This window comes from Myxocyprinus asiaticus, chromosome 32, assembly GCF_019703515.2.
Source record: "Myxocyprinus asiaticus isolate MX2 ecotype Aquarium Trade chromosome 32, UBuf_Myxa_2, whole genome shotgun sequence".
In the NCBI taxonomy this organism is placed as follows: domain Eukaryota; kingdom Metazoa; phylum Chordata; class Actinopteri; order Cypriniformes; family Catostomidae; genus Myxocyprinus; species Myxocyprinus asiaticus.
The window spans coordinates 34,140,536-34,153,441 of record NC_059375.1 but is presented as its reverse complement, the minus strand read 5'-3'; the positions used below and the strand labels follow the sequence as shown (position 1 = coordinate 34,153,441).

The 12,906-nt window shown below is 34.9% G+C and overlaps 1 protein-coding gene across 15 annotated transcripts in view; it reads left to right on the top strand.

Moving 5' to 3' along the window:
• Positions 1-12,906, top strand: part of LOC127422841 (calcium/calmodulin-dependent protein kinase type II subunit gamma-like) — a 128,803-nt gene that overhangs the window by 78,261 nt on the left and 37,636 nt on the right. For all 15 annotated transcript variants that reach the window (XM_051666646.1, XM_051666645.1, XM_051666643.1 and 12 more), the window contains exons 6-7: positions 3,245-3,317; positions 6,979-7,081. In XM_051666646.1, the coding sequence (XP_051522606.1) occupies positions 3,245-3,317; positions 6,979-7,081 (176 nt within the window). The remainder of the gene's footprint in view (positions 1-3,244; positions 3,318-6,978; positions 7,082-12,906) is intronic.

Sequence of the window (12,906 nt, the reverse complement as noted above, 5' to 3'; positions counted from 1 at the left end):
CCAACATAGTATTAACAAATGCTGTGAGTTTGGGGTGGGATTATCTGTTTGGTGGAAGACAGTATTCAGGAAACCTGTTTGAAAATGGTAATTTTTTCAGTTTCATTTGTTAATGTTAGTGCCGCAGAAATTACATACTTTAGCTTTTAACTGTGTCGTAAGTAGCCATCTGTGAGTGTGTGGAGTCTCTGAGGGACTCTGACTCAGAGTTAAAGCCCTAGGCATCCAACACAAACACCCTCAAGCAGTTAGAGGTGTTTTAATGGGCACATACGGGAGTTCATGGTAAATTTGCTTTACAAGAACTGCTTTATGCCAATGTTGAGGCTTTGATATTGCAAAAGAGAGGCAGACAAAGAAACAAGGGTGTGTATTTGTAAGGAAAATGGGAAAGAAGAGGGCATTTTAGAAAGCGATTAACTGTCTATCTGAGTTGGTCTGTTTGAGACAGAGAAAAAAACAGGTCTTTGTGCCGTTCTGAAAATGGAATGCTGGGCTTCAAATATAATCAAACTTGGGCAAAGATCTTCTGTGTCTTTTTGTAACATTAATGTATCAACATTCTTATCCCCCATCTCGCTCTCTCTCTCTTTCTTATAATTTTAAGTCTACACTTCTCAAATTCCAGTTCAATTAAATTTACTATATAACCATTATTAAGTGTCTGTTTTGTAAAAGCCTGGTCAACTGTGGAGAGATTGAAATGTATTTCACGCAATCATACTCTTGCCATCATCTGTGCCATTTCCCCAGAACAAATTCAATAAAGATCTCAAAGAGTTCATGCATTATTTCACGAAACATTCTTAACCATTAAAGAGTTTAATATTGAGTATCCAAAGCTGTTGATCTCAAATGGTGTGCAGAAAATGGATCGCAGGTCTGTTTTGATTGTTTTTATTCCTTCTGTTTTAGACCCAATGCAAAATGCTGTTAATCATATAATTTTGTATAGTTAAGAAATAGGCTTATCAACTTTTAAAAGAGAGGATAAATCGCTAAAATGCTTTCCATATCTTTTATTGTTGATTTGTCCTGGTGAGGCCTCTCCTTCAACATTCAGTTATAGGATTATAGCTTTAAGAGGGATGAGATATTGTGTGTACTTGTCTGCGTGCAAGGTGCTTTAGCAAGAGTAACCCCCACCCCAGCTATCCCAGAATCCCCTGCTCAGCTCACCTTATGTGCCTCACTCACTTTACACATACCCCTGACCCCAGCTCTGTCAGTTAAAGTAACAGTACGTTCATTAGAAGCATCAATCATCTAGTCACAGCATTTAATTTAATTGCTTAGTTTAATTGTCCAGAAAAGGGTGTTGATTAACTATACTTATTTATTTATTTATTAACTGGGTTTATTTTAATTAGTGGATTGAAATGATGGGCTTACAATTTGTTTCCTATTTATTTCTCCATATACAGTTGAAGTCAGAATTTCAAATACACTTAGGATGAAGTCATGCATGATACGAGTCATTTTTCCAACAATTGTTTACAGACAGATTGTTTCACTTTTAATTGACTATATCACAATACCAGTGAGTCAGAAGTTTACATACACTAAGTTAACTGTGCCTTTAAGCAGCTTGGAAAATTCCAGAAAATTATGTCAAACCTTTAGACAATTAGCCAATTAGCTTCAAACTCCATGCCTCTTTGCTTAACATCATGGGAAAATCAAAAGAAATCAGCCAAGACCTCATAAAAAAAATTTGGACCTCCACAAGTCTGGTTAGTCCTTGGGAGCAATTTCCAAATACCTGAAGGTACCATGTTCATCTGTAAAAACAATAGTATGCAAGTATAAACACCATGGGACCACACAGCCATCATACCGCTCAGGATGGAGACACATTCTGTCTCCTAGAGATGAACGTAGTTTGGTGCAAAAAGTGCAAATTAATCCCAGAGCAACAGTGTAGATGCTGGAGGAAAACGGGTAGACAAGTATCTATATCCACAGTAAAACGAGTACTATATCGACATAACCTGAAAGGCTAATCAGCAGGGAAGTAGCCACTACTCCAAAACCACCATAAAAAAGCCAGACTACAGTTTGCATGTGCACATGGGGGCAAAGATCTTACGTTTTGGAATTGTCTTCCGGTCTGATGAAACAAAAATTGAAATGTTTGGCCATAATTACTATTGTTATGTTTGGATGAAAAAGGGTGAGGCTTGCAAGCCAAAGAACACCATCCCAACCGTGAAGCATGGGGGTGGCAGCATCATGTTGTGGGGGTGCTTTGCTGCAGGAGGGACTGGTGCACTTCACAAAATAGATGGCATCATGTGGAAGGAAAATTATGTGGATATACTGAAGCAACATCTCAAGACATCAGCCAGGAAGTTAAAGCTCGGTCACAAATGGGTCTTCCAAATGGACAATGATCCCAAACATACCTCCAAAGTTGTGGCAAAATGGCATAAGGACAACAAAGTCAAGGTATTGGAGTGACCATCACAAAGCCCTGACCTCAATCCGATAGAAAATTTGTGGGCAGAACTGAAAAAGCATGTGCGAGCAAAGAGCCCTACAAACCTGACATAGTTACACCAGTTCTGTCTGGAGGAATGGGCCAAAATTCCAGCAACTTATTGTGAGAAGCTTGTGGAAGGCTACCCAAAACACTTGACCCAAGTTAAACAATTTAAAGGCAATGCTACCAAATACTAACAAAGTGTATGTAAACTTCTGACCCACTGGGATGAAATAAATAAATAAAAATAAACTGAAATAAATCATTCTCTACTATTATTCTGACATTTCACATTCTTAAAATAAAGTAGTGATTCTAACTGACCTAAGACAGGGAATGTTTTCTACAATTAAATGTCAGGAATTGTGAAAAACTGAGTTTAAATGTATTTGGCTAAGGTGTATGTAAACTTCTGACTTCAAATGTAGGCCATTATTGTATGTGGGTTTTCTTTGGGGAAATACGTCATTCGTACTTGCTTTTAATTCAAAACAGTCAAATGTGTTGTGTTTGGTCACAGGTCATAAAAAAAACCAATGATTTTTGATACTATTGACATCAAAGTTGGTGCAACATGTATTGAGGGGCTATGTTTAAATGCACACAAACATTTAAAAGCTTTAAGGGCTACAATGAAGGGGATATTTAGTGAAAATTCCCTTTAATTTTGAACTGTTCCTCAACTTACTCCTGTCTATAATTAAATAAAATTCTTGTGACCTTGCACTAACACATATTTATTCATTATTCTGTGTTTTTCAGCCAGTGCATCAATCAGATCTTGGAGAGTGTCAATCATATTCACCAACATGACATTGTGCACAGAGACCTCAAGGTGAGTGAGAGCCTGTCGCCACGACAACCCCGTTCACGGCTACCGGGTTGCCTCTGAGGGTTACCATGTTGATGCCCTGCCCCACACAAACACACAGACACTGTCAAAAGGTGTTGGGCAAATGCTTTTGGTTTAATATCTGTATTCTTGTTCTTTAAATGTTTATGTTAAAGAAATGTTCCAGGTTCAATACAATTTAAAGGAATATTCTGAGTTCAATACAAGTTAAGCTCAATCGACAGCATTTGTGGCTTAGTATTGATTACCACACAAATTAAGTTTGACTTGTCCCTCCTTTTCTTTAAAAAAAAAAAAAAGAAAAGAAAAAGCACAAATCTGGGTTACAGCGAGGCACTTACAACAAAGTGAATGGGGCCAATCCGTAAATGTTAAAATACACATTGTTTCAAAAGTATAGCCACTAGACATAAACAATATGCGTGTTAACATGATTTTAGTGTGATGAAATCACTTACTAACCTTTTCTGTGTAAAGATACATCCAGTTTTACAACCATTAGACACTATGACGATGTACTGTCAACAAACCCTAAAATGACTGTAAAACTTACATTTTAAACAACTTTAAAGCCCAAATAACACATGAGTTTTAACAAAAGAACTAATTTAAGTGATTTTATAAAATTATAAGCTTCACATTTTTGCCTTTTAAACCCTCCAAAAACTGGCCCCATTCACTTCCATTGTAAGTTCCTCACTGTAACTGTGATTTTTGCTCGTTTTGAAGAAAAGGACGGATGAGCCAGAATACTTTTTTGTGATAATCAACATTATGCCACAAATGCTGTTGATTGAGCTTAACTTGTATTGAATCCGGAATATTCCTTTAATCTCAATTGACCGAATTTGTGGCTTAATATTGATTAACATAAAAAGTAATTTTGATTTGTCCCTTGTGGTTACAGTAAGGTACTTGCAATGGAAGTAAATGGGGCCAGTTCATTAAAGTTAAAATTAGAGATGTCCCAATACCATTTTGTTTTTTAGAAGGAGTACGAGTACCGATACTTTCTTTCTGATACTCACAGATACAGAGTTCGATCCTTTTTTTTTTCTTTTTTTACCTGAACTCCATATCAACAGATTATTTCAGTTTTATCATCAAAATGGTGTTTAAATAAATGAACTAATTACAACTTTAATCAAATTAAAATATAGCGATTAATTTTAAACAATGTTTAAAATGTGTTATTTTTTTATCAGATTTAGTGCTTATGTACAGATCCTCACAGCACATTCCAAAATACAGCATTGGAGTTATATTTTGTCAAATAAAGTGCTGCATAACAGAGCATCACAGATGTGAGATATTGCTTAAATATAATACAGTTACCATTTATTTATTAGTACTAGTAATAGGAGTAGTAATACAGTGAATATTACATAACTTTACAGTAGTGGTATATTTCTGTCATACTTTTGTCATTTAAATTGAGCTTTTATTTTGACTGAGCTTTTATTTTGAAGTGTTTGTGTGTGATGACGTTAGCTTTTCAGTCTGAAAAAGCCAGTCGCTACGTGACTCAAAGTGATTATTAAACTGCAAAAGCCTGCTATTTAATTAAATAAGTATGTACTCCGTATGTGCCTCGCACTACAAAGTATTTGTGCTCTGTTCGCTTTCATCAGCTACAAACAGAGCACTCGATGCTCATGACAGTGTTTTCCCTATATGAGCCAAGAAGGAGCTTTAAAAGGTACATGTGGTGCACCTGGCGTCGGCACAACACTCTCCACACATTCACTAGTGCTCTGCTTACATTTGAAGCATACTGCACATGCAAAGTAAACTATGTATTTATCTCATTAAATTGCTGCTTTTGCGGTTAAATAATCTCACTAGTACATATCGTGATTAGAATTTGTATGCTGATTGTTTACGTAATGATATTTGTACATCAGATGGTAGCAGTTTTTGGTATCGGAGCATTTTTACGAGCACGAGTACATGAGTGTGGTATCGGACTCCAATGTAAGTATCGGTATTGGGACATCCCTAGTTAAAATACACACTGTTTAAAAGTAAAGCCACAACACGTAAACATTATATGTGTTAATATGATTTTAGTTTGATAAAATCAGGGATTTACTGGCATTATAGAACGTTCACCAGATGCAAATTTTTGCCAGTGTTATGTTTTCATGACAACAAAGTTGTAATATTGGATAAAATTGTATATAGGTTATTAAGCAATTGTATCACACTGAAATCATGTTAACACATAATGCATAATGTTTCTGCCTTGTGGCTATACTTTTTGAAAGTATTTGAGTATTTAATGTAATGGACTGATCCATTCACTTCCATTGTAAGTGCCTTTTTTTCTCACTTTTTTTTTAGTAGTGTGCCAGCTGCTGTTTTTCAAATGGGGTGGCCATGCTTAATATCATTGTATTTATGCAATGAAAACAAAATGTCTAATGTCTTATGCTGTTGATTTGAGCTTAACTTATATTGAACCTGTCAAATTCTTTTAATGTCCCATCACAAGTGTTTTTTTTCCCTTTAAAAACACGTTTCGAGACCCTTTTTTCTTTACCATTCCGTTACGCTCTGTCTAGTTGTTTTTTTAATGCAAGAACATGTCTAAACGTGTCTGCAAATACTGAACAATATTCAATATTTATCATTTGAAAATATCTATGCTTGCACATCCCTACTGGAATGCTCAAATACTTACTACAAAGACTTGCATAATGACCGGATTATCTCTGTTTAAAGAAATACTCTCTGTTTTGAAAAGAACTTGCTAGTTAAACAATTCACAATATTACCATATGAATCAAATACTAAATAATAAACACCACTTGCTTGTTTTTGTATTATATCCACAAACTCTTTGTTCTTTTGTATGAATGTTTTAAATGAGCATCTATATGTGTTTCCATGGCAATGCCAGTGTCTTTGATAATGCATACACACAGACACAGTTTTATCATGTCCTTCTATTGTGCTTTAGTCACATACACTGCCCATCCCCATGTGTATGTGATCCCAATGCTGAGCAGCACAAATGTGCCCAGGCTGGTTGCCATAGTGAAGAACGTGATATGACAACTGTTGCTGGTATTGCCTGAGAGACTGAGGCATGTGGGAGGGGTCACCGGGAGTCTCACCGTTCCTCATTTGTAGTCTGTGCGTTGAATGAGGGACAATGAGAGATTCACACCTCTGGGCATAAATTTCCATGCATCCTCATAACACATGAATTTAAATGCTGTACTTGAATTGAAATCTGAGCAATGGAAAGCATGTGAGCACCAATAAATCAAGCATGTTAAATTGCGTATTTGACTCTCTCAATTTTTCAGCCTATATTTTACTATTTAAATCGAGGATGGTGCCTAAAAATCTATTTTTGGGCATATTCACTAGGTTTTGATTTTGAAGCTCCCAGATATTAAAGGAGTAGTTCACCCACAAATGATAATTTACTCATCCTCATGTTGTTTTCAAACCTGTATGACTTTCTTCTGTGAAACACAAAATGAGATGTTAGGCAGAATGTAACAGTAACAGGGCAAAGGTCACTTTCAAGCCTGTAAAATCCTTTGTTTGGAATGTTTTGAGTCTGTTATAAATGTCTGTCGAATGGAGATGTGTGTGCTTTGTTAAATGTCTCATCTGGTTTCCTCCTCAGCCTGAGAACTTGCTGTTGGCCAGTAAGATGAAAGGAGCAGCGGTGAAACTGGCTGATTTTGGGCTGGCCATCGAGGTGCAGGGAGACCAGCAGGCCTGGTTTGGTAAACACCTGTCTGACTATACATCAAACACATACACAAACTTGTAGATTTATTCTTGTAAGGACCTCCCAGAGACTTATATTGTGAACCCGGAAATCTTATTCGCCATAGGTTTCCTCTGGATTTTCCTATGGGTTTTTAATATGGGATTTTTGAACTATGAGTAAAATAAGGTCTGTGGTAAACATTACTTGACGACACATGCTCGTTTTTTTTCCACAACATAAATTACACTCTTTCATACCTCAAACGTGAATTTTGAAGCTGCCATGTGTTTAAAAAAAAACATATGCAATTCAATATGGCTTCAAAAATCACATTTGAGGTATGACTGTGAACATCCACGTATTATCAAGTAATGTTTACCACAGACCTTATTTTACTCATAAGTTCAAAAACCCCATTATAAAAAACCATTTGCTCTCTTCCGGGTTTGTCGACTACAACCTGAACAGCTCTATTCAGTCAATTATAGTTAAATACTACACCATAACCCTACCACTTGAACACATTTTGACAATTTTTGATTTGAGCTATTTTTGAACTATATTGTATTATGGGTGCTTTCCTGTACAAAACTCATCTCCATGATGGTTTCAGGTCATTGATTTGTGGTTGATAAGTTACTTAGAGTGGTTTTAAGTGTGTTGCTGTAAGGTTGCTAGGGTGTTCTGTGTGGTTACTAAGGTGATCAGAGTGGTTTTTAGTGTTTCTATATGGTTTCCAACATGTTTTCACTGGTTCAAAGGGCATTACAAGGTGGTTTCTAGGGTATTCTGGGTGGTCGCTACTAGTGTTATTATCGTTAACGAAAACAAAGATGAAAAACTAAATGAAAAAATGTTTATTAACTGAAAAAATAAATAAATAAATAACTGAAATGACTGGAAAAACTGAAATGAAACTAAAATAAGTTTTCATAATTACAAAACTACACCAGAGAAAAAAATAATATGTGTTGGATTTACTTAAAATATATATGTAGCATTTTGTGCATCACGCTTTTTAAGTAAATTCAATTTATGGTCATTTTATGTCAGCATAACTAGAAAACTTTGTTATATATACATACATATATCAGTTCATTCTACTTAAAAAGGCATGGCACACGAATACGATTGAACAACTAATAGCATGTCGTTTCAAATTAACTTTTCAATTATTGGCTAATTTAATTGGCTCTAAAGAAAATAATGACTGAGATCAGTCATTAAACAATTGAATCACCAAAAAAGTGAGATTAAGCTGCACTTCAGCTATTGCACATTCACATGAGCAAGGAAAAATTACATGGATTGAACAGGATCTAAACTTGACCAAAGGGAACACTAATTGCCATAATGGTGACTTTACACAAAACTACTAATTACAGTAAATAACAGTACATCAGTAATACTAAAAAGAGCTACAATCTCTATAAATTCATTATAACAACTAATTAAATGCCCCAATAAGTTCCTTTTGACAAAACAAACAAGCAAAATTATTCAAGTGCAAGGGTATTATGGGTTTTTCCCACAACCTCAGTTCTGTACTTGATCGTTTGAGTTAATAGTACTTAAAATCAAAATTTTAGGGAATTTGTAGCCAAAGATCTCGCAGTTTAGGCTCAAGAAACTCACAGTTATTGTTTTACTATATGTCTCACTCTAAGTTCACCTTACAATTAATATTTTGTGTTGTACATATCAATGCAAATTAAGTAAAGCATAAACATTTATAAATATGTATGTTTCTGAGTAGAAGATATTTATTTTCTTACGTTATGGTTGTTGAGCCGACAATTATTTATTTTTTTTTCCCTCAGTGTAACTAAAATAAAAATGATAATTTTTCATGCACAGTAGGGGGAAAATGGACAAAGTGGGACACAGAAATTTTACTTTTCTTTGCACGTTTAATTGGTAGGTAAGGTAGGCCTCCTAATGAAGAAATATTCAATACTGGGAAGAAGAATCTTTGAAGGCCCTCTTTTGACTAAATCCCAGTTGTTTTTAGGCAGTATTGGTAAAGTTGGACAGAGAAAAAATTATTCTATAGAAAATATCTTCAAAGTATTTGGAATTTTTATATTTTCTCATAAACTTTCACATCATACATGATCATATGTAACATTTATAAACATCATGTCAACTTTTTCTTTTTTAATCACCTAAAAAATATTTCCCTCAAAATACTGTCATTTAATTTACTGTTGATTTTCACACAGGTGGTCATGAAATGGGCTGTGCCACATCCTGATGTAAAATTATCAATTTAAAACCTCAAAAGGTTAATTGTTTACTTCCTAAAGATTAGTTTAGTAAGGATTTCTAACCATTTAAGGAAATACATATGGCTACAATAGGGATCAAGCTTACCTGTCCCATCTTCACCCTGTTATAAAATTTGAAACATTTACAATCTACCTTATTTAAACATGAAAATGCCACTAGATAGAGGTAACACAAGTCTGCCCTAAGAAACTTAATGACTTTAGACATTTAAAATTATATCAGTAAATGCTTTAGCTTCAGCAGCCATACAATACTAAAACTAAAATAAAAGCTAAACTAAAACTAGAAAACAATGAGAAAATGAAAGTTAATAGACAAAGTGTGAAAACTAGTGAAAACTAAAATGAAATGACAAATTGAATATAAAATAGAAATAAAAAAAATCCTAAACTACAATAACCCTGGTTGTTAGTAGGTACAGTAGTTCCAAGTCAAACCAAGTCTGTAAGTCCATCAATGTAATTATTTAGGATACACCCCCCCCCACACACTTTTAATCAAAAGACTGACTTAGACTTCTGGCTTAGAAAAATAATAGCACACCTGTCTTCATCAAGCCACACAATTTGAGGTTTCATTCATGTCTGTAGCACAAATGGTGTTGGAAGAATATGCACCAAACCTTAGGGACATTTTTGTCATTTTTGTTTTTTCAATCATTTTGGCTGTGTTAATGCTAACTGCATACATTTTGCCAAAGGTGTGTATTTTGGGGGGAATTTTGATATTTCAACCTCAGTTCCTATAATACAATGTGTACACAAAATAGCTACACTCAGGACCTTAAGGACAAAAATGTCCCCATTGAAACCCATCAGAACTGCAATGTTTGATCCCAGTGCCATTAAAGCATAAAATCATGAATTCTATGATATCATGCTTTCATTCCAGAGTCCTGGCTTCAAAATTTGTATTTGTAATATTTTCCACCAGATGGAGCCATTTTTCTCATGTTTAGCCTATGGAGCAAATACATGCTTTTTCCCTATTCTCTGTTTGCTGTATTATAGAGCACTGCAGGCCGATTGAATAAATGATGTAGCTAAAATTGTGTGGGTGTGTTGGTATGGATGTCAGAGTGTGTTTTGTATGCGTGTATTGAGAAATTTGTGTGTATGTGTGTGTAAAAAAAACAACAGTGGCATTATGTAAGGAAACTGGCATTTAAAACATTTAAAGGGTTACAATCCTGAAAATGAATGAATATTTGGTAGTTATGATCAGGACTGATGTTGGTTAAAAAAAATCTAAGTCAAAAAAATTCCCTTAGCATTTTGTATATGGAAAATTATTTGTGTGTTTTCATTAAAAACAACAGTGGCATTATATAAACAAACTGGCATTTAAAGGGTTAAAATCCTGAAAATGAAAGAATATTTGGTAGTTATGATCAGGACCAATGTTGGAAAATAATATTAATATATAATATTATGGCAGTTTTTTGATGCAGACATTTTTGTCAACGGACCACTGAGTAACTTTTTCTTTTGATGCACAAGGATTAAATACTTGAAAAAACTACATAGTAATAATTTGCAAATTAGACATTGTTTGACCAATTTATGATTTTTTTTAAAAGTTATTTATAACATTTATACCTCTTTATTGGTGTTGGCCATCCTCACAAGTCAGTTTTTTGTCACTATATATTTAAGGAAGGACCCAAGATGCAGGATGGCAATGAAAGGTGTTTTATTGAAATGAAAAAAAGCAACAAAATACAAAAACACTCACAAGGGAGAAATAAATGACAAAAATAAAACTGAAAACAAACCGACAAGGAAAAATAAACCAAACAGGAAACAAAAACTCTCACTAGAGAGAAAAAACAAAAATGTAACTGAGAACAAACCAACTGGATAATAGGACAGGATACAAACAACACAACCAGAAATGGAGACTGAACATAACACAACGATCTAACGAGGAAGACCAGACAAAGAAGAGAATATAAAGAGGAAGGGAAGATTGAACACAGGTGCTGCCAATAATCACAAGCAGCACGAATCAGCGCTGCCATGACAATGCTGATTGCGCTGCTGAGCAACACCTGTGGGAAACACGAGGGAAGGAGGAAAACAAAAGCACATGGACAGCCTGAGGAGACTGTCACAATCCTGCCACATAACAAATAAAACCAGACCAAAATAGCAGGATCATGACAAGTTTTAAGAAGATTTACTATATTTGTGAGGTCGTTTAATAAATGTGGCCCTTTCAAGTATAGCCAAACAAGCACACACACCCTACACACAACAGTGCCGATTCTCTCTCATAATGTTCTTTCAGTTTATCTTAAAAGGATGTTCGGACATTTTCTACTCCATTACCTCTAGTCTAAATTGGATTGGAATGACTGTAAAGGCTTACTTGCTGGCCATGCTAAATGCCAATCTTAACCCATTTCATGTTTAGCTTTCACACATATTTCCTGTCTGTGTGTAAAAGGCCCTTTTGCTGCATGTGAAAATGTCCTGTCTTTACTGCATAAAATCACTCAGGAGAGCATCAGACAGGGTTCTCTCGGGGACTTGTGGCCCTCTACTGGCTGCTGTTATTTCTGCTGCCTCAGTAGTTTAAACTGTTGAATAGAGGTCTTCAACTTTTTTAAAGCCAAGTACCATTTGGTGGATAGGGAGATGGGGATAGAGCAGGGACCCCCGTTACGTATTGTATAATAGTTTTTTTTTTTAAAAGCAAAAAAAAAAAAAAAAAAGAGAAAAGTGTTTGATTTGAATTGTAAAGTGTTGCATTTTTAAGCCTGGCCTATAATAACATTAATATAGTACAATATTAATGCATTTACAAGGTTCCCATTCATCCTGGAAAACCTGGAATTTTGCAATGCAGTTTTGCAGTCATGGAAAAGTCATGGAAAATGAGAAAAATACCTAAATGTCCTGGAAAAAAATTATTATTTGTCCTGGAAAATATTTTAGTATGATATGACTATGTCGCTAACAATGATTCTGCTACATGTACAAAAACATGGTAACAATCAGGATTTGGGATAGGTGTAAAATACACAAATTCGTATCGTTTTGTCTCTGCCGGCGGCTGTGCGTTGTGAAACAACATCAGTGGTTGACTCTCATGAACGAAGCCTTGTACCGTACATTCTGTGCTCATCTGCTGTCATTTCATCTTATTCTGATGAAAGTTTTGATACAGTACAAAACATTGCTGTAGTGCTAACTACAAAAACATTTGTGTTGTAAACTTTAGGCAATGACGACTGTCTGACTGCTGATTTTTTTTTTTTTTTTTTTTAAATGAATTCACATCCAGAGGTGGTAGCATGGTAATGCGCCCTTTAGACCTCGGGATGTGAATTCATTTTTAATAATTCAGCGATCAGAGTTTGCTTATGCCACAGTTACCACATGTAGGGCCCTATGATGTTGTGATGCTTACATTGCAAAACCGTTAAAATAATCATTATTGATGTCCAGTGTCATATTTGTACATTACATTCTATTTTTTGTTTATTAATAAGTAAATTTTTGTGTAATGCATTTTCATTATTAGCAAAAAATAAAATTGTTTGAG